Source organism: Netta rufina (assembly GCF_964035555.1).
Source record: "Netta rufina genome assembly, chromosome: 1".
In the NCBI taxonomy this organism is placed as follows: domain Eukaryota; kingdom Metazoa; phylum Chordata; class Aves; order Anseriformes; family Anatidae; genus Netta; species Netta rufina.
In genome coordinates this window covers 20,681,442-20,703,610 of record NC_140123.1, presented here as the reverse complement: position 1 = coordinate 20,703,610, position 22,169 = coordinate 20,681,442, and the positions used below count along the sequence as shown (strand labels likewise).

General features: G+C 40.6%; 2 protein-coding genes across 2 annotated transcripts in view; both read left to right on the top strand.

The window, feature by feature from the left end:
* Positions 1 to 636: 636 nt before the first annotated feature.
* On the top strand, positions 637 to 5,787 carry LOC311222161 (uncharacterized protein; the record flags this gene model as incomplete). The annotated part of the gene is made up of 3 exons (XM_084306297.1): positions 637 to 802; positions 2,818 to 2,880; positions 4,982 to 5,787. The coding sequence occupies 3 exons, from the start codon at positions 637 to 639 to the stop codon at positions 5,785 to 5,787; spliced, it is 1,035 nt and encodes a 344-aa protein (XP_084162423.1).
* A 2,518-nt stretch (positions 5,788 to 8,305) lies between these two features.
* MIPEP (mitochondrial intermediate peptidase) overlaps positions 8,306 to 22,169 on the top strand; it is a 74,246-nt gene continuing 60,382 nt past the window's right edge. Inside the window, exons 1-9 of the mRNA XM_084301841.1 lie at positions 8,306 to 8,529; positions 9,971 to 10,144; positions 11,167 to 11,255; positions 13,500 to 13,586; positions 14,718 to 14,781; positions 16,625 to 16,807; positions 20,368 to 20,524; positions 20,943 to 20,991; positions 21,606 to 21,666. Coding sequence (XP_084157967.1) covers positions 8,335 to 8,529; positions 9,971 to 10,144; positions 11,167 to 11,255; positions 13,500 to 13,586; positions 14,718 to 14,781; positions 16,625 to 16,807; positions 20,368 to 20,524; positions 20,943 to 20,991; positions 21,606 to 21,666 — 1,059 coding nt within the window. The 5' untranslated portion in view covers positions 8,306 to 8,334. The remainder of the gene's footprint in view (positions 8,530 to 9,970; positions 10,145 to 11,166; positions 11,256 to 13,499; positions 13,587 to 14,717; positions 14,782 to 16,624; positions 16,808 to 20,367; positions 20,525 to 20,942; positions 20,992 to 21,605; positions 21,667 to 22,169) is intronic.

Sequence of the window (22,169 nt, the reverse complement as noted above, 5' to 3'; positions counted from 1 at the left end):
GTGGAGGAGAGCTGTTTCTTCTCAGTTGTGAGCCGTTTGACTCTTAAAAGGATGTTTTTTCCTTAAAAAAGATGATAGATAAATACTGGATTATTAATGGCCAACACAATCTGATCTGAAGACCTGAGAGAAGAAGGATTTCCTTACAGACTTGAAATGCATAGGGTACTGTTTGTAGCAAGTCTTTCAAAAAGGAAGGAGGGAGCTGGAAGTGGTAGGCCAGCTACCTGCATCAATACCTCTGTGGACTGTCTTTGCAGAGTTATTTATTTCCACAAATCCCACTGCATAAAAAAATACCAAACAGAACCCAATGCTCCAAATTATAGGGAATTAAGGTATATTGTAAATTTTGTAAAGCTGAGTTAAAATTTTGTTAGTCTAATGAAGCTATGGCTGATATTCCCAATAAATTAGTATTCAAAATAGTGCCCCATAGATTCCCAGCTTGTATTTAATGCTACACAGACACCTGTAAATGAAAGAAAACAAAACAATAGATATGGTGAAAACCCATTTCCTTTTTTCCTGCTTTCCCAACCCTGCATCCTCTTCTTGGGCTCACAAGCTAAATATGAGGAAAAAGACACCTTAATCTTAAATCTTTCAGCCAAAATCATACAACCTATCTAAAGAATGAGAAGCTGGATCATACTGCTGGCTATTGTAGTCAGCACAGAAGAGGCAGAAAAGCAGGACGTCTGTACCCAAGGGTATCCTGGCATCCCTGGCAATCCTGGACACAACGGCGTACCAGGTCGTGATGGACGCGATGGCCTGAAAGGCGACAAGGGGGATACAGGTACTGTGTTCAGCGTAAATGATCTGATGTATGGAGTGTTTTCCTATTAGTTCCCAACAATGTCTGTCATTCTGCATTAGTGGATCATTCCACCGAGCCTCCAGGAAACATTTCAAACTCTCATCACTTACTTGTTTGAGGATGAAAATATAAGAAAAGACCTAATAATTAAAGCAAGACAGCTATTACTACAGAGAATTTGGGTCAAAGGGATAAAAACAACTTAAAAGAAGAAAGACTTTACTTACTTTATATTCTGGGAGCATTTTCAGGTCCATTTGAAAACTGATAGTAACTATACTTCTGTAAACAACTTCAAGCCCGCTAAAAAACAACAACCGTGTGATAGGAAATGTCCAGCAGTAATAAGACTTCTCTTTCTTACCTAGATTTTACGTTTGTATGACTTGATTCTGAGTGTGCCTACTTGCTGTAACTCGAGCACCTCTACAGTGAAGTTCAGGAGAGGACACGATTGAAAAAGCAGTGTAGGATTTATGTCTGCTGTAACAGGCTGTAGTAGAGATTTACATATGATACTGAAGACAGGTAATCATCACAGCCACCTAAAGGTAATAACTGCTGTGTACTTTGAGCCTCAGGATAAGGGTGGCCTTTGCTGGAACATCAAGGCCAGGGTTACACCAGGTGATGAACCTGTGGACATGCGGACATTTAACACTTCATCACAAGTGTCACAAGCCCAGCATGCAAAAGACAGGACAAAAGCAAATCTGCTACTTCAAACTTGCTCACAATTTTTGTAGGGGAAATCTTCCCCAACAGAGTATATGTCAGGTCAGCTATTCTGTGGCATCATGCAGGGGGTGTAATGGTTTAATGCATGAGTGTTTAATAAACACTGTTACTGTGTGCACAAATCTATCCAGATCAAACTTGTACTTATCACGTAAACACTTCTACCGAGTCCTGATCCTGCAGATTGTGAATCAGCCTGTTTCAGTAAAGTATATAGTTTAGTACTTAAACCAGTATCAGGTCATTAGTCAGAAAGAAATTACCTTAAAATGTCCTACAGTGTTTCACCGTGACTTTCAATCCAAAGGAAATGTCTGCCTTTAACAGACCTGGTTGCTGGTGTGATCACAAAGACAAAACCTGATGTCTTTATCACTTTCTTTACCAGTGAAGTCTACACCTCCACAGGAAGTGCATTCTGCAGAACCAGTGCTGAAGGTGTAGCTTGGTGTACATTTCTTTGATGGTTATACTGGCATAAGCAGGAACCTCTGCTAGAGCCTTTTGCCACCTCTCCACTCCTCTCTTCAGTACACCACAACTCTTTGTGTGGCTATGCAGTGAGTTGGATTGGTTGAAAAATAACCAGGACTTACAGTTTGGACAATAAAGAGTCACTCGCTGCTTCCTGCCTGCCCTGGAGCACTGAAAGTCAGATCTACCCACTTTTACTCTCCTCAGTGACTGCTAAAGAGTTACTTTGAACTCTCTTGTTTTATAAACAATTTACAGAATTCTCTGTCAAGCAATCACTTCTGTGCTCCTTCTGCATTCAGTGCCCTAGTCTTGCTTAAAATGAAATCTTTTAAAATCCAGGAACCAATAAAAAAATCCATTAGCTTCTTAATAGGCAGGTACAGTCAATTGCCATGATACAGGAATCAGGAGTGAATACTTCCCTCCGATCTACAGGCAACATTATTCCCCTGTGATGTTTCATCACCATTGGTAAACCCCTGCAGGTGTCTTTTCTTGGGGGGGACAGTTTATCATTGTTTCACTACATGTGAATTTTACTGTCAGTGTAAAACTTCTTTCTAAATGCAGCTTCCTTACTCTTCCTTACTTTCTGACTCCCTGTCAAGTCTCCCCACGAAATAAAAACATCAGCAGTGGCACCCAGTAGTCAGGAATAAGACTACTGTTTACATTACTGTTTAGCCAGGCTTGAAGAGGAAGGATCAGAGCAGGATTTGAACCCCATTTTCTGGTAATTTAATAGTTTAATGAATATCTGTTTTTCTCTTCTGTGCTAGGTGAAGCAGGACTTCCTGGCACTCCAGGGAAAGATGGCATAAATGGAGAAAAAGGCCAAAAAGGTCAGAGAAGTATTTCAATGTATTAGACACCTATCAACTGTTGGGTTTGTGAGTGCTGGACATGCTATACATTCTACCTGCAGTGAAAGTACCATTGAGATTAAAAAAGACAACAAACCTTTTCGGAAGCGGTAGAGGCTGCACAACCATAGTGACAATACAAGGGGAATTTGTCTCCTATTATTCTGCCTCTGATGCCCTACAACTTGTCTGCTCAGCCCTTTACCTCACCTTTCTCTTCTCTCACCCCTCTGTCAGCTGCTGAGGAAGATGCCACATCTGCAGCTACCTCAGGAAAATGAGGTTCCTGTGGCTATGTGTGCAACTTCAGGGAAAGATACTTCAAAAGGAATTACAGAAGACATGAAGTATACGCCTAAAAATACAGGAAACAGGATTGATCTTATTGAATCAAGCAGGTACCAGACCCAAAATCTGACAAGGGAAGGCATCTACATGTATTTCTAAAGTAAATACACGTGAAACACATAAAAGACACACAGAAAAGATTCATCCCCTGCATGTTTTCCATGTTTTTGTGTAATCACAGCTCAGACAGACAGTCTGGAGCTCAGCCAGCAGCCTTAGTGGTATCTTAAAATATACGCCCATGAGACACTAGTCCCATCATCTTGGTTTAAAATGGCATCCAAGACCTTTCAATAAAGGGTTGCCAGATATCCTATCTAACTGTCAACTCATCTCAGATCTCATTTCTCATACTATTGTGATCTTTTTATTGTCTTGTCATGGTGACCATAAACTTTTCCACAATTGTAAGTGCCCAACCAGTGAAGATCTGGGAAACGTATGCTTCTTCTGTTTAGCCAAACTATGCACATACAGAAAGCCTCCTGTGTCAGCTGGATGTACATATGTAGAGTGACTTGTGCATAAAAGCAGGTAATGAGACATTGTGCAAGTTCTGTCACATCATTCTGCACAAATTCAGAATCTCAGAAATGATGGACTTGTGCATCCTTGGAGTAACTGTGCATGGGTAAATTTGTGTTTCCAAAAGCATGGAAACCTGCCAAATACACTGTGTCAAGGTTCTCTGAAATCCTTACAATAACCCTGAAAAATAACAAATGGTATATGCATTGCACAGGTGTAATAACAAGTTGCACTACATACCTCAGACTTTTCCACAGACTGTCCCCAGTCCTGGAAGGAAAAAGAGACACGAGGACACAAACATTTAATATTACCAAAGCTACCTTCTTTTCCTGTGTCCTTGTCCTCTTGGATCTGTGCTGCTTTTCCCAAAGGCTCACTATATAATCTCAGTTGTTTTTAGCTCATTGCTGCTGTTAAATACTATCAATTGCAAATTGAGAACTGTAAAGTGAAAATGCAGCATTATTACCAAGATCAGAAGCCAGAAGATTTTATGCAGAAATGATTGACAGAGTATACATGTATGAGCATTATGGTATCTTCTGGCATTCATGTCTATCAGCTGCTAATGTTCCCTTCACATCAGGGGACCTTCACCAGCAAAAACCTTGTGCAGATGGATTTTCAAAGGCTTTGAGCTTTCAGTCCAAGTCTGAATGAAGAATAAATAGAGCATGTGGCTGCAAATACCAAGATCAAAAAGCTTCTCATTGCACTTCAGCACAATCTAGGTAACCCAAGCAAAGTCCCATCATGAAGAAATTACAGAAACATGTAGCAGTTAAGGTCTGGATGTTGCCAAAGTAGAAGACTTTGCCTGATTAAATTGTGAACCATCTCCTTCACTTACACCAAAAGCTGAAAATAAGCATCTGGACAGATGCTGCTTGTACATGAGATGATCTGAGCTGTCAATGCTATCACCATCCTAGAGAAAAGTCACACCCTCCTTTCTTTGAGCTTATTCTTGCTGCTTTCAGCTAGGGTACCTGTCTTCTATTGGCAATAGCAGCTTCTTCTGGCTCATCCTGAACTTACATGTTTGAAACGTTGTATGTACAGGGAGCACAGTATGAACAGTGGTGACATACAGCTATACTTACGTGTCTTTGTGCTGAAACTCCTGTTGTGTCTCAGTAATCCGTTGGACAATCACAAGAATGCCTGTCTTTTTTTTTTTTTTTTTTTAACCTCCATTTAGGAGCCAATGGGACTGTTGAAGAGAAGGGGAACAAAGGAGATAAAGGAGAAAGAGGACGACCTGGGAAGCTAGGACCAAAAGGAGTTATAGGGTCAGTGGGTTACAAGGGCCAGAAGGGAGAACTGGGTCTTCAAGGACAAAAGGGGTTGAAAGGAGACATTGGGCCTATAGGTCCAAAAGGGACAAAGGGTGAAACCGGCCAGCCTGGAAGAATTGGTATGCCAGGACCAATTGGCCCCACTGGTAATCCAGGTCCTAAAGGTAACACTGGAGATCTGGGGCCACCGGGTAATCCAGGAGTTCAGGGGGAAAGAGGCTTGAAAGGTGACAGAGGAGATAAGGGGAACATAGGTGCCCCAGCAGTCCTGCCAAGGAGCGCTTTCAGTGTCGGCCTTACGGTTGCCACCAAATTTCCTTCTCACAGTCAGCCGATCAAGTTTGACAAGGTGCTGTACAACAGTCTGAACGACTACAACCCAATCACTGGCAAATTCACCTGCAAATTCTCTGGTGTTTACTATTTCACCTACCATATCACCGTCTACTCGAGGAACGTCCGAGTAGCTCTAGTGAAAAATGGGGTCAAGATGTTGCACACTGTGGACGGGTACCAGGGTGTTGAGGACCAGGCGTCAGGAGCTGCCATCCTTGAGCTACAGAAAGGAGACGAGGTGTGGCTTCAGGCTCACCGAGGAGAGACCTTCAACGGGCTGTTTGCAGATGCTGATGATGATACCACCTTCACTGGGTTTCTACTGTTCAGCATCTCAGACATGCTGGACCCATTGCCATCACCCGCAGCGTAAATCCATTCTCTGTTAATCTATGACACCGGTGAACTGTTGTTTGCTTCCTACCGATCCAAGTTTCAGAGTGTTGTAAGGTGCTTTATGAAAGTCAGTGCTGGTTTACTTGCTTAGTATTCTTCTTCAGTAGGAATTACTACTAATAGTAGTTCCAGTCCTGCCTTTTGAGCATTTTTTGAAAGGAAATAAAACCTATCCACAAATGCAGTATGTCTGTGTCTTTTAGTCCTCCCTAATAAGGTTTAAATCTGCTGTCCAATTTCAGCTGAATCCAGTGGAGAACAGAAAACATCCAGGGAGTTATGCCAACAGCTAATCAGGAGATCTAGGACTGCAGGAAAGGATGGGACAAGGTAGAGATTTCTGTAAAAGTTTATTATTATTTTGTTTGTTTGTTTGTTTTTTTACTGCCCTGCAGTGATAGACTCAGAGGTATTAGTAGATGAAAAAACAAGTATCAGCAAGCCATGTGCACTTGCGGCACAGAAAGACACCCATATCCTGGGCTCCATCAAAAGCAGTGTGGTCAGCAGGGCAAGGGAGGGGATGCTGCTCTGCTCTTGTGAGAACCCATCTGGAGCCAGACAGTGATAGAATAAGATAGAATAAGGGGGAATGGTTTTAAACTAAAAGAGGGGAGATTTAGATGTTATGAGGAAGTTCTTCCCTCAGAGGGTGGTGAGGCCCTGGCACAGGCTGCCCAGAGAAGCTGTGGCTGCCCCATCCCTGCAGGTGCTCAAGGCCAGGCTGGATGGGGCTTTGGGCAACCTTGTGTGGTGGGAGGTGTCCCTGCCCATGGCAGGGGGCTGGAACTGGATGGGCTTTAAAGTCCTTTCCTACCCAAATCATTCTGTGATTCTCTGACTCTATGAAGTTATTAGACTGAGAAGGTGTAGGGTCACACTAGTAGGATCTATAGGAAACCAGGCCTATACAAACACACACCAAACACACACAACTGCTTTCTGCTCAAGAAACAACTTGTGTAGTAGTTTTCATGACCAAGTGTTAAAATACAGCTCAAGACTGTAGAAATAGCCCTATTCTGAAGGGTTTGTATTAGACTCCTTTTTGTTCCAGTCACAAGTTCCAGGTGTTTATTTATTAAGCAGTCCTAATCTACTGTTATCAGCTTGTTTTTTTTTTTTTTTTTAACACAAAATAAAAAATTCTTAATGTGCGTAAATAATTTTTATGATTGCAGTTCCAGTACAATTGGTTTTTGTGATTGGCATCTGCACAGGAGAGGGCAGCTCTTCAGGGTCTGCAGGGCTGGGCTTGATGCATTACTGAGTTGGTAACTTACAGCAGTACATACACCAGTCCTGAAGAGAACTGTTTAAAAAGAAAGTGGGACAAAATAAAAGACACATTTTCAAGTTCTGGAATTAGGTAGACCCCTGCCATATTGTATAAGTATTAAACAGTAGTTACCTGCAAGCCAGTTCATATCTAAGTGGCACATGTAGACTTGTAACTTGGATAGTTTGCATCCAAAAATAATATATATTTTTTTAACTTAGAATTAGCATTGTCTGATACCTCCACAAAGCCTGCTTATTCTGTGTAACAGATGAGATTTGTTGCAGCTGAGCAGGATGTTAAAGACAACTTTTAAATATGGTTCTTTGCACTCTGTGCAGCTGAAGGTCTTAAATATAGCAAAATGGCATAATAGATGGAAATGCCACGTGAGTTTTCTGGCATGGGGCAGATATTAAATGCCAGTGCAAAAACACAGCATGATGTTGCTGTAATTCAGAATCCACAGGTGCAAAACAGGTTATCCCATAGGAATAATAAGCTTTAATTTCTGTGGTTTTGTTTGTTTGTTTTCCTTGGGTTTTTCCCCCCTCTTGTCATAAAACTTAAAAATACAAAAGATTCTGTTAAAATGCACTTGCTACCCTTAGAAGTGAATGAAGCAGAGAAGCCAACCGGCAGAAGCCAATTTCATGGTTGGTGTCACAAAATTATGTGTAAATGCAGTGTAGAAGACTGAGGTCTAACTTCTGACAATTTCTAACACTACAGGAGGCAAGGAAAAGTGGACAAGTCACTGATAGTCCTGATAGTCACTGAAGTCTCCGTAATGTCACTGAGCCTAGAGTTTGCATTATAAACTTAAAATGAACACAGTGAGATGAGTTTGAAGAAGGATGGCTGCACACTCATGCTTCAGCCCTTTCCTTGACAGTTTAACTATTATGAGGGAAAGGGTTATGTGAGCTTTCCGATAAGGGGTGCTTTGCCCTGTAAGCCACAGGCTGTACGTTTGCGTCACAGAAACACCTAGACTACAAAAATGCTTTCAAACACATTTATTTATGAGGAATTTCTGTCATTGTAAGGCACTATGAAGCCTTAAACTGCTAAAATAACGGCGGATTTTCAGGGCCCGCTGCCGCCCAGCGCCATGGCGGAGCCCGACTCCTCCTCAGGGCCGGCCGCGGGGAGGCGGTGCTGCCGCCGCCCTGCTCCCGGCCTCCCCGGCGCCGCTCCGCTCGGCTCCCTCCCCGCCGCCGAGAGCCACCGGGCCGCTCCGCCATGCTGGCCGGCTACCGCCGGGCCCTCGGCCTCACGCTGCGGGGCTTTGCGCTGCGGGGCCGGGCGGTGGGACCGGGACCGGGACTGGGAGTGGGATCGGGGCTGGGGCTGCGGGCTGTCAGCACCAGCTGGAGCCCCGTGGGTGCCGCCTTCGATGCCAAGCAGCAGCGCGGCAGCGCGCCCGGCAGGGAGACGGTGAGCGGAGGGCAGGGGGAGGACGGGCTGGCGCCGGCTGTGGGGAGGGGGAGTTGTCCAGCCTGATGTGGAGTTTTCCAGCCTGTTAAGGTTCTGTGGAATACGTATTTGTGCAGTGTGGGGTGGAAATTAGGGCTCTGAAATACAGCCTCTTTGCCTGATGGGATTTGAGGACAGCTCGCTGGGAACTGAGGGAATTGGAGTCCCTTCCTGGGATGAGGAACTTGCTCCAAAATTGCCAGCATTAGCTGCAGTGGCAGAATAGGGCAAAGCACCTGGGAATGTCCCAGACACATCCGAGATGATGCTTTTGCTTCAGGACATGCGCTTTGACAGACAACCGGTCAGTTCATAGCTTTTCCACTGAAAACTTGTAAACTACCTGCAAACCTGTAACTGACTGCTATATCAAGGGGATTACAGAAGGCACATTGTAAAGGCCCACAGATTTTCAAATCCAGATTGGGATTTTTATATGCTGAGGTTAAATTTGGGAAGAGATGGATGTATGAAATCATCTGCCTTGTACTGTTAGCTGCTGTAATTAGCAGGTAATGAGATGCTCATGTTGTGGTTGGGCAGTTACAAAGGGAGTGTATTACTTGCAGAGCTGCTGTTTGGTTTATAATATATATATATATATATATATTTACATATATATATATATATATGCTGTAGGCCTATATTGTGGTACTTTTCCAGCAGGTAGTGTTAGCAATTTTGTGTGATCTGCAGCAGGACCTTTTAAATTCTCTTCTGCTAATGCAGAACATAACAGGTGTCCATGGCTGCACTGCCAAAGCCATGCTCAGTCTGTTTAAGGCTTGGTAAGAACTTCAGGAACACTGTTCATACCATAATATTCTTCAGTTGCTGCTTGTCACTCCTTAGACATCTGGTTGCAGTACTTGAGGCTCATTTCATGAGCCCAAGATCACTGGTGAATATCCACAGCAGCTGGTCAAGTCATTTACTGCTCTGACACTCCCTTTACTCTTCACATTCCTGGATGTTTCTTTGCTTCAGAAGGATGTTTTTCCCTAATTTCAGGATGCAAGTAGACTTCCTATAATTTGTCTTGCGCCTGTGCTTTGGAAGCAAAGCAAAAAAAAAAAAAAAAAAATCCTTGAAAAAAGGACAGTATAGCAGATTATGGGGTGGAACAGGAAAAATTTCTCAGGATTTGATGCTGAACTCTTACCACTTGCTGAGAAGAATCCTGGCTATAAGAATTCCAGTGAGATTGTGCTCTGGAGAGTGATGCTGAGAAATGAAGATGTTGATGTGTGATGCCAGCATAAAGATTGCTGTTAACTGATGTGGCTATTCGCTCTACAAGGACACTTGTGGACACATTTTAGGGAAGTGCCACTGTAGGTAGGGTCATTCAGAAATTAAGGAAAGTGATAGTCATGTGTTTCCATTGGGTTCTGCACTGCAGGGTCTGTTTGGTGTTCCAGAACTGAGCTGTCCAGAAGGATTTCAAGAAGCACAGGACAAAGCCTTGCAAGAATCGGAACAGCTAGTCCAGAAGGCATGTTCAACACCACCTGGACCTGAGATTGTAAAGATCTTTGATCAGCTTTCAGATGCCTTGTGCAGGGTAGCAGACTTGGTAAGTTACTTTTTTGATTATTACTTTAAGCAGTTTCTTCTAAACTGATTGGCATAAACATATCTTTTAGAAAAGCATCACTCTTCATATGAAGAGAGCAGACCCAACCATCATACAGAAACCAGTTGTTAGTAAATATCTCACTGAAATTTTTGATATTGGTTTTCATATTTGAATTTCTCTGTGTGGTTTCAGTTTTCAAATCTTGTTTCTTTCTTTTTTTTTTTCTTTTTTTTTTTTTTTTATATTCGAGATCTCTTTTGTGCCAGGCGCTTTTTCTTCCTGAAAGCACTTATGCACTCTGCCAAGTCACTAATGTTCTTTTCTCTCTTATTTTTTAATATGGACTATGACTATTTCCTCTTAATCTATCAATATCTAACTCAAACACTGATGTCAGAATTAAATGGTCATAGTTTTGTATTGGCTTGCTGAGCTAAAATTATTTTGGTTCCTCCTATGTGCTACTTTCAAATGTACATGTTCAAAGATGGCCTATGCTTGCAGAGCTGTATCTCGAAGCAATTTGATGATGGTTCTCTGTTGGCAGGACTTCTGAGATCTACTATTCAGCACCTACTCTGTCACTACTATACAGGATTTTAAGCAGGCATTCTTGCCCTAAAAAGTGAAAGTCTTAAGTGTATTGAATACAGTGTGCTTAATTCATATCTGTGAAGGTTCGTTTTAAATTTTTTTATAATAACATTTAAAGCCTTTGCAGTATCTCTGTGTTGGAAGGACTCTAAGGTACACACCATACTAACACAGTTTTAATAAGTGTATAGATTAAAGCTATTTTTTGGAAAGCGACATTTACCATCTGGTTTAAAAGTTGTCAGCACTGTTCTCCAATAAACTTTATTTATGAGAAAAAATATGCAAATTATACAAATAGATTGCACAGAACTGTATAAATAAACATAATAATTAAGTAGTACTACTTCAGTGCAACTGTATTTATAATTGAAGATTTAAATTTGTCTTTTTGCCTCACTGTTTTTTTCCTTTTACTCTCTCAGGCTGATTTTGTGAAAATTGCCCATCCTGACTTTGCATTCAGAGAGGCCGCTGAAGAAGCTTGCAGGAACATTGGTACTATGGTAGAGAAGTATGTTTTCTTTATTTTGCTATTGCCACATGCAATTTTAAAATTTGCCCTATGATCATCTGTGGTAACAGGGATCAAAAAAAAATATAAGAAACAAAGTGTCGGTCTTGCTGTTACAGATATTCAAGAATTTAGTGTCATTACAGTATCTAGTAAAAGGTTATTCTGTTTCATTTTACCTTCAGAACAGGTTGTAGGTTATCAACTGACTCCATGTTACTGAAACCCGTCAAGGACTTAAAATTATGTTTTTCTAAGACTCATGGCAGTTAGCTAGCTGTTATAAAGCATATGTAACAAAATCCTAATTTGTTTTTAAGCTGTTGTATTTCACAACATTTTTTCTTCTGGTTTGTAGAACCTTTGAATTTCAGCCTGTGAGTAGGATATGTGAATGGGGAAAAGACAAGCCCGATTAAATGGAGTGTTTGGGGATGTGACTGTCTGGGGCTGTGATATATGCCTGGTCTGCCTTGGTGTGTGTGATCTTGTAAAAGTCCGTTTCATAGAACTTATTCTTAAAATTTTCCGTGTTTGAAGTTTGGCCCTGCTTCTGGACCTTTGCTTCTTTTCTTTTTTTTTTTTTTTAATATCTCAAAATCTAAATTCTGAAAGTTACCTCTGTGATCCAGCAGTGCATCAGCTGGTAAACTTTGTGACTGAAGAGGCTAAAAAGAATTCTAGGATGTAATTTCAGCAAAACTGTTGCTTTAGTCTTGCCATTGTATTTGGGAAACCTTTCACTTGCAGCTGGATTTTTCAAGACTTAGGTTGAGCACACCATCTGTAACAACGTGACTTGAACATCCGAATGCTACTTCCAATTTAAAATTGGTTAAAAGGAGAAAATATTCAAAATTAACATGAAACTCAGAGATGCGTAAGTTATTGTAAAAGTTGAAAACTAGCTATTGCTGAGCGTTCATTTGCCAAGCCTCTCTCCATCATAGCTGGATGGACCATAGCAGCTCCTGGCAGTCAGCTGAACCTGGGGACCTGGACAAGCCTGAGAAATGGGCCTATGGTTTATTGCTAATGAGGTTCAGCAAGTCCAAGCGCAAGGTGCTGCACATGGGTTGGGGCAATCCCAGACATGAGCACAGACTGGGAGAAGAACTCATTGAGAGCAGCCCTACAGAGAAGGACCTGGGGGTTCTGGTGGATGAACAGCTCAACACGAGCCAGCAGTGCATGCCTGCAGCCCAGAAGGCCAACTGTGTCCTGGGCTTCACCAACAGAGGGGTGGGCAGCAGGTGGAGGGAGGGGATTGTGCCCCTCTGCTCTGCCCTGGTGAGGCCCCACCTGGAGTGCTGCGTCCAGGGCTGGGGCCCCCAGCACCAGAAGGATGTGGGGGTGCAGAAGCTTCCTGCACCTCAACTGATTTAAGAAGTTAGTGCTTGGGGCTGGCAGGCTGAGGGTTGCTAATTTCTGTGGGTATGCTGATGTGTGTATGTGCATATCCTTCATTCCATACTGCGATTCTGACCCGGTAATCAAGGTCAGTATACCTGCCTGTAGTAAACCAGCCAGCAATCTGATGGAAGTAGTACTCTGGCACAGAACAGTGAGCAGCTGGAAATGTTCTGGGGATGGTAAGCTCTCAATCTACAGCAGTGGCAGCCAGAACATTTACCTGATGGCAAGCTTGGGCACAGGTTTCAAAATAAGGATAGAAAACAGATAGAAAACATCTAAGGATCAAAAACAGTTCTCACACCTTCATGCTCTCACCATGATTATCATTGTGTGTGGAAAGTAATCTGCCAGACTTGCTTGTATTTGCCACAAAATGCCATCCAGAAGGATTTTCCTGTTAGAAGAACAAGACCTGTTTCCAGGCCAGTTTGTCCACACATCCTTTGTATGTTAATTGTGTAGTTTTTCAGTGTTGTTGTGAACTGGAAAACGTTTTGAAAATGCATTTTTTTTTTAGTGTTGTCTCAGTAAATACTAAGCTCTGACTTTCTGTTTTACCGAAAGGGTTGTTAGGCATTGGAATGCGCTGCCCAGGGAAGTGGTGGAGTCACCATCCCTGGAGGTCTTTAAAAGACCTTTAGATGTTGAACTTAGTGATATGGTTTACTGGAGGACTTGTTAGTGTTAGGTCAGAGGTTGGACTCGATGATCTTGAAGTTCTCTTCCAACCTAGACAATTCTGTGATTCTGTGACTTTGAATGAGTAATATCAAGAGACTGAATTGTATTTTGTTGCTCATGGATGATTCTTTTACTCTGTCTTTCCAGATTGAATACAGATGTTGAACTGTGCCAGAGTTTGAGACAGCTGCTAGCTGATGAAGTTATTATGAATTCCCTAGATCCAGAAACAAGGTACTTACTAATAATGTTCATAGATGTAGATGTTTAGATACTATATATCATTCCTTACTGAGCTAATAGTTTGTGTTTTATCCACTTAATTTATACAGCTGGAAAGCATACTGTATTTCTGTCACAAATTTATTAGTTATTACTAAATCACCTGTACATGAGTTAGGACGTCTGTAGTTCTGCAGTCTTGAAGAATTGTCTCTGTGACTGTAGAGCACAAGATATATTTAAACTGCATTACTGAGATCTTAAAAAAAAAAATAAAAAAAAATAGAATTTAAGATTTTCTGTAATATCATCTTGTTGAAAATGAGATGCTCTTCTGTGGTGTGTATGTCAAAGTGTTTAACAATAAACATAGGGAACAGACTTAAATAACTTAATTTCAGTTTGAGTAAACTGAAATCAGTGGGCTTTATTCAGCCTGAGAATATCAGGTGTAATGCTTGATTTTTAGATATAGTCTGGAGTCCTCTAGAAAAATTTGTAATGCATAATGCCATCATTGATACTTGAGGAAAAAATAAGAACTCATTTATTCCTGGAACTTGTGAGTTGAAGAGGAATTTTTATCTTTCAAAAGATTATCAATCAGATTATCAGAATATTTCCTTAAACCATACTTTATGATTGCTGTAGCATGTTTTATTAGCTGCTTATTCAGTTATAGTTTTGAATTAATTTTTCCCTGACATGGTTAGACAAGCTTAATGCCTAATCTTTGCTCATCTAAGAGTAAGTTATTTTCTTCACCTTCTTTCCCAATAATCAAAGGTAGTAGTTTTGAAGAGGTCATTTTCTGATTATTTAGAATAAATGAAGTATAAAATTAAAAAGGTAATTTGCACAAATTGGGTAACCATCTATATGAATGTTGTAGAATTAGTTTTGAAAAATATTTTTAATGTGGATGACAGAAATATCTACAAAAGAAAAATCCTGTCACTGAGTAAACTATTAAGGGCCTAAAACATAGGAGTTCTGTGTCCATAATAACAGTACTCATAACAGTGGAATGAATAATTGTATCCTCTGTAAAAGATGTCAAACATAACTACTAAAGGTAAAAGCTGTGAAGAAGTTATGCTTATCAAATGAGGCTGTTTTAACAGGGATTTACTGTATTTTTAGGCGAGTGGCAGAACTTTTTATGTTTGATTTTGAGATCAGTGGCATTCATTTGGATGAAGAAAAGGTAATTTTTTGCTACAATATGTGAATAGAAATTTGCCTGACAATCAAAGACCAGGTAATGAAATCTGCAGGGCATGAATCGTGATTCTGGGTCGATTTGATACAAGAATCACACTGTCCTCTGTGGAATTTTGTCTTCTCAAAAGTAGTGAATTTTGTCTGTTTTGAGTCACTTTTATAGTGCTTTTTAATGTTGTTTTAGATGTTATTTGGCTGTTCTTTCCAGTTTGGCCCTTACCATTCCTTTCTCTGTTAAGGAGAGTTATAAGCAAGTCCTGGGAACCTGCATCCTTTGACTGGTGTCTGCATCAGATATTTAAAATAAGTGCTTAGCTGTCTGAGCAGCTCATTTAGAGGGAGAAATGCAGCACCTCGTGCACTGTGATGACAGGTTAATCAAGTAGAGCATTTTAGAAGGAATCAGGTGTGTGGTAGCCAGAGCTAACATAACTAGAAGTTGCAAATTTAATGCGCATTTGAATGTCTGGGCATGGTCTGATTATTTCTCTTGGAGCTTTTACATGTTTTTGCAGTAGTGAATGATGGATTTGCCAAAACTAGCAGCTTTCACTGTGATTTGTGGTATGGATGCTCTGCTGGGTGTCTGTTCATAGCTCATATCCCTGTGTAAATTAATACCTTATTTATTTGAGGTATGCCCTCAAAAAAGGTCTGTACAAAGACTCTTTTACCAGATTTATGTGGTGAAGTTACTCTAAAAAGCATTGTTGTGATGGTGGTTTGCAAACTGAATGTGCTTCTAGAATATGTTCCTTACAATTACGTTGTACAACAAACAACTCTGAAACCTGTACTCTGGATTTTGTTTTTGATTTGTCTTTTTTTTTTTTTTTTTTTTTTTTACCGTGACAATCGTCTCTGTGCTGCTTTATCCCCCTCCAGTTGCAATTTCACTTGCACCTTGTTTTTGCATATTTTCCTCTACTTCCCCTGCCTCTTCCACTTTTTCTTCTTCTATTACTTTTACTCAGTGTTTCTTTTCACTCTCATTTCAGACTGCAAAATCCCTTTATAACTTGAAATTTACTTTTTGAAATTTACTTTTTCTGTTACAGAGAATTTCTGCTTTTTAAAATAAAACTTAAAAGATGTATCTTAAAGAGTAAAAATGAGAGGACAGGTCTGCAGGTTTTGTCATTCTTTTCACATTACCAAGTATGTTGTGTCTGTACTCTCCACCTTTTCTTTCGAGCTATGAACCCACAGGCCACAGAGAGCATACTCTACTAACACGAGCCCGTTCACTGAAGCAATTGAAGTTTTTGATTGTAGGGATAAATGTGTGAAATACTGTACTGGTGGTGTTAAAACACTAAATCACAAATTCCTCGGGGACAGGTTGAAATAACATAAATGCCTTGTGGTCTGCAGAAAATACTGCAATACAAACAGTAACAAGAGAACTGTAATTCGGTATCTACTTAGATTTATTCAGGATGCTGGTAGGATTTATCCCTCTTCAATGTGCTTAATTTTTTCTCCTTGATATTTTACATGGCAATCAGGTTAGGCATAGTTTTCTAAGCACTTATCAAGTAGTTAGCAAAGCCTATGTAAATTCTACCTAAACTCCACTATATGCTTTCTTATTGTTGAAACATAGACTTTTTCTTTTAAATTTCAATTCTGTATGAAATTATATATCTGATCTTTCTCTTGTGAACTTCTGCTGTACCTTAGGGTTTTGTTGATGCTGTAGGTCTAATTGTAAATGTAGTATTTTCTGCATAATTTCTGGGCAGGTTAAGATTTTGGAAACTTTTGAGTCCTGTTTGAACCATGCCTGAAGATATTACGTATTTTGTACTTTATTTCTCTTACAGCGTAAAAAAGCAGTCAACCTCAACGTCAGAATCTTGGATTTATGTAATGAATTTCTGACAGGAACTCACCTTCCCAATAAGATTGACAAGCACGTTTTGCCAGAGCATATTCGGTATAATTTTACAGCTGAGGGCAATTACTTGCAAGTTGCTGGTCTGCACGCTGACTGTTCTGACGATCTGGTGAGTACTTCCCAAGTCTGCTTTGGCATATTCTATAGCAATAGTGCATACCATTTTTTTTTAATTGTTATTCAGGCAAATGCAAATGGTTTATGACTATGATGTTATGAGTAACAAGGAAGAACTGTTCTAGAATATGGTAATCGATGGCAGCTGTGGCTGTGGCAACTATGAAATAGTGGAGGTGAAGTTCCTGAATGGATTAAGGAAGAAGAGAGGCAGAATTCAGAACATGGATTTCAGGCAAGCATGCTTCGGTTTATTCAGTAAACTGGGAGGTGGGATCCCATGGGATGCAGCTGTGAAAGGTAAAGATGCTCAGGAAATCTGTCAGTTCTTTAAAGATAACATCCAAGGACAAAAATGATACGAGGATACCCGCTATCAGCTTATGCTGAGAATTAGAGAGCCAGGCAGACTTAGCAGGAGCCAGGCTCTGCCACTAGGGAAGTCATGGCAGAGCTTCATCTCCAAAGGGCAGCAGACAGGAGGTGGAAGCAGGTACAAGGCACAAGGGAGAAATCTAGAAACACTGCCTGTACATGTGGGGATGGTATTAGGAAGACCAAAGCTCAACTAGAGTGGAGACTTGAAAAAGACATCAAAAACAACAAGAAGAGCATCTACTGCTGCTTGAGCTCCAACAGGCTGAACAAGCAAAATGTGGCCTTAATACTGAGTTAGGTGACGTAGTTACAGTAGACACGGATAAGGCTGAGATGCTAATTGCTTTCCTTGCCTCAGTGTTCACCAACAAGGTCTTCCTAGCCTCTGTACTTACTGGAAGAGTTCCGAGAGAAGAACAGCTAGCTGTAGATGAGGACCCAGTTTGGGATGACTTGAGAGAACTCAACCTGCACAAGTCCTTGGGGTCAGACGGGCAGCATCCAAAGGTTAGGAGAGAACTGGCTCGGTGTCCTTGAAAGGCTTGATGTCCCTGGCAGGCTGTGAAGACCAAGGAAGAACGCCAGTAACTTGTGGAAATGAGATGTTCCACCCACAACAAACTCAGAAAGATCAAATGAACAATCTGGGGAGCTACAGGCAGTTTAGCTTCACTTTGGTCCCTGGGAAGATGGATCAAGGAGCAATCCAAGTTAGATTAGTCTGTATTGATGGACAACCAGATGTGTAAAAAATTAATGATGTGATTAGATTCAGAGTGGTGATTAATGTGTTATACTCTCCTGAAAGGCTGGTAATGAAAGAAGTGTTGCAGGGTCTCTCCTGGGGCCTGTCCTGTTTTACATCTTTGTCAGTGACCTAGAGGAGGTGACACTGCTTGCACACCAAGTTTGCACATTGTGTCAGATTAGGAGGAATAGATCTGACAATTTTAGTTATCACTGATGATGCTTTTCTTAATGGAATTCATTTAGAAAGTGTTCATAAATTGGTGGAATTCATTTAGAAAGTGTTCATAAATTGGAAATGAACTTAGACTCTTTAAAATGTGGCAGTGGTTCTTCAGTCTTCAAGATGTTGCACATTCCTTGAGTCACAACTCTTCAGTGTTCTGTGTTCATTTCCATAAAGCAATTAGGGTGACTCTGAAATCTTTTTTATCATGAAAAAGAGAAAAGCTGACTGTGGTAGAACCCAAGCTGTAGTGTTTATTCTCTGTAGGAAATGAAAATTTAATTAAAATTATGGCACTGAGGGGATGTAGATAAAGGAGTAATACTCACTGTAAGTCATCTATAAACTTGCCCTGGAAATGGTATGATCTGCAGAATTGCTACTGAAGCTACAAGTAATACATCAATTAAAGAATGCAGTTCTCTGAGTCAGGTATTTGGAGAAGCTCTTTGGAAATCATAAAATTTAGGTTGGAAGGGATCTATGACACTTGTCAGTTCAAGCTTGATCCTGTTCAGAGCAAGATCAAGCAGATCAGGTTGCTCAGGGCCATTTTCCAGGTGAGTTTTGAATGCTTTTCAGGGATGGAGACTGCACTATCTCTGGACAAGCCGTACCCTAGTGTTTGACCACTCTCATTGTTTTTTTTTTTTTTCCCGGTATTAAATTAGAAATTTTTACCTGCCAGCTTGTGTCCATTACATCTCATCCTCCTGTTCTGCGCCTCCAAGTAGTTCAAAATTAAGATCTCTCCTGAGACATTTCTTCCTTGGTTTGGTGAAATGCAACTCTCTCAGCCTCCTTTCGGAGTCATGTGCTTCAGCCCCTGCATGTACTGGTGACCATATGCTGGACCAACTCCACTTTGTCTGTGTTTTTCTTGTCCTGGGGACAACTCTGAATTCAGTGCTTGAAATGTAGTCTGAAAAGTACTAAACAGGGAGAAGTAATCACTTCCATGGTCTGTACTCTTCCTAGCAGAGCTCAGCGTGCTGTTGACATTAGCCACAAAGGCACACAGCAGTGTTCAAGGAAGGGGAAGTATCTCACTTTATATGCATTTTTTAATGAAAGACTGGTGGAAGAGAATAGGTACAAAATGACTTGTGAATTACTGTTGTTATATGTATTTAGTCTACAGAATCCTCATGAGAGGAGAGCAAAGGTGCAGGTGCTGATCTCTTCTCTCTGGTAAATGGTGATAGGAACCTGAGGGAATGGCATGGGGAGGGTCAGGCTGGGGGTTAGGGAAAGGTTCTGCACCCAGAGGGTGGTCGGACAGTGGGACAGGCTCCCCAGGGCAGTGGTCATGGCTCCGAGCCTGTTGGAGTTCAAGAAGCATTTGGACAGTGCTCTCAGACATAAGGTCTGATTTTGGGTGGTCCTGTGTGGAGCCAGGAGTTGGACTCCATGATCCTTGTGGGTCCCTTCCAGCTTGGGATATTCTGTGATGTGGCAATTCCAAACCCAGGGCCTGCATTCTTATTGAGTATTTGATCTAAAAGAGAAGCTTATTTTGAAGGAAAGGAACCATAAGTTGTTGTTGTCTTTCTTAAGTCTGTTTGTTGTGTACAAAATAAAGGCTTTCCTCAATTGGTTTGTGAAATACAAAAGCATTTTACCACAGTTGCTGAGGCTTGAGATGATTTTTTTTTTGAGAGTTACAATAACATGAAATAGGGGTAAGATGGATTGTCTGTAGGCAGACGGACAGACTAATAGATTGCTGCTTCAAAAGAAATAAAGCTTTTTTCTTCCTCTTCTTTCTGTCCCCTGCCCCCGTCTCTGGTTCTTATCAGATCATTTCAGGAGCCAGTTTAACTGACATGCAGAGGACAATTTAGCTTTCTTCGAGTTTATTTTCAGAGCTTTTAGTGAGTTAAGGCAGCTCACAGAGGAACACAGATGTTGTCACAGGGAGAGAGGCCATGAGCAGAGAGGGGACTGTTGACAGGAGTAGAGAACAGGACCCTTTTTAGCAGACTTGAACGGTTAGGTTGTCTCATTGCATTTCCTCATTCCATCTTTGAGGGGTAGGAAAGCAGTAATTGTCAGGCAGTTGTAATTAGCATTATTAAAAAGTTGTAGGCCTTTTCTTACCACTGTCAATGAAATACAGCTGTAATGCCGGATCTTCAATGTCATTGCTTGTTTCCTTAAGAGTTATACTGTACTAGTGTGACTTTTTTCTTTCATATTAGGTGCGAGAAGCTGCTTACAAGATTTTTCTTTACCCAAATGCTGAGCAACTGAGCCGTTTGGAGGAACTGCTTGCTAGCCGAAACAGCCTGGCACAGCTGGTTGGGTATGACACCTTTGCCCACAGGGCTCTTCAGGGAACAATGGCCAAAAATCCAGGTATAAGGCGTATGGGGAAGGATATGCTGAGAAATCAAATGCTCTGTGTTAGGTATGAAGTTAAAAGCTGCTCGTTTGTTTTGCTAAGTTTACACATATTTGTCCCTGTGAAGTTTCTCGTTGCAGTTACACTTAGCTATGGGAAGTACTCATGTTTTCAGTAAATGGCAGTACTTACCAAGCGGGGATCAGTGCTTTTATTCAGAATTAGTGTTCACTCCTTAGATTAGGAAGTTTCCATTATTCCAGCGTATAACAATGAGAGTGTGGTACTGCATTGACTTGAAATAATGACATAGTGGTCAATAGTGTAGTTTGTTCTAGGGACACTTGTTTTGTTCGGGATGTTCTGATCTGAACTTAACGCCTTTTAAATGATGGAGTCACTTTCTATTTTTTTTTTCTTTTTTACTTCTAGAGACAGTAACACAGTTTCTGGAGAAGCTTTCTGACCAGTTATCTAAAAGGTATGTCTTTTTCACTAAGTTACTTTGTAAGCATAGTTTTATTCCCAGAACAGAGGTACTCTGTGTACTCAAAAGTCAGTCATTGCTGCTTATTATGGATTCTGCTGGAATAAAAAGCAAAACTTTCTCAGAGCCTTGAGGAGAGCTATTAGAATAAATTCTGTGATCAGAGAACAGCCAAGACTGAATACAGGTGATGTGCCAAGAAATTCAGGCAACAGCACAGAAGTTTAAGTGTTAAAGGACACCTCTTGTGTTCTCCCCATATGCACAACTCGATATATTTTACATCCATGAGCAAATTTCTGTTTATACTGCTTGCTTCCTTTAATTCCACACAGCACAAAACAGTTTCATCACTGTGTATTAATGGGGTGTATTGTCAGAAAGAGAATGCTTGGGATGGGCGCAACCAGAGTAAGAGAGACTTGTTTGAAGGTACCTGAATGAGAGATCCAAAAAGGAAAAGTTCTTTTACTGTAAGGGCCTTTCATTTTATAGCATAGTAACAGTCTTTGATGATAGGCTTTTGTTAGGACAGAATGTTCTTTTACGTTGTATTATATTGCTCAAAAATCTTTCCTGATCACTTTCATCATAAAAATATTTTTCAGAACTCAAAAAGACTTTGAAATGATGACAAAGATGAAAATGAAGCTTAACCCCCGGAATTCAGTAAGTTAAATTTACATCTACGTTGATTTTTTTTAATATAGTATAAGCTAACCTTGTTTTACATGAAAAATCAGCTGAATTTTAGTGTACAACATGTACCACGACTGCAAAGAGGTACTTTCCATTTTCTTGTTTTAAATGGTTTTTGACTTCCTAGCTGCTATTACTATTAAAAACAGCCATTGAGTGCAGGATGGCAGTTGGTTTATACAAAGTGGTAATACTTTTTTAAAAAAAAAAAATAATGGACTCTTTTTTTCTTGTAATCTGGTATAAAGTCCTGCTGCATATTTGAATAAGAAATATGGTGTGAAAGCAAATTAAAAAAAAAAACAAAAACAAAAACAAAACAGGTTTCAAATTGTGGAATATGATATTATTTCTGATGATGAATTTAGCACTGAATGTTTTCCACTATGTTTTAAAGTTCTGTGACTTATAGAAACTGCAAAAATATGCAAAGGAAACAAAACGTTTACTTTGGGTTCACTTGCTGTTCATTA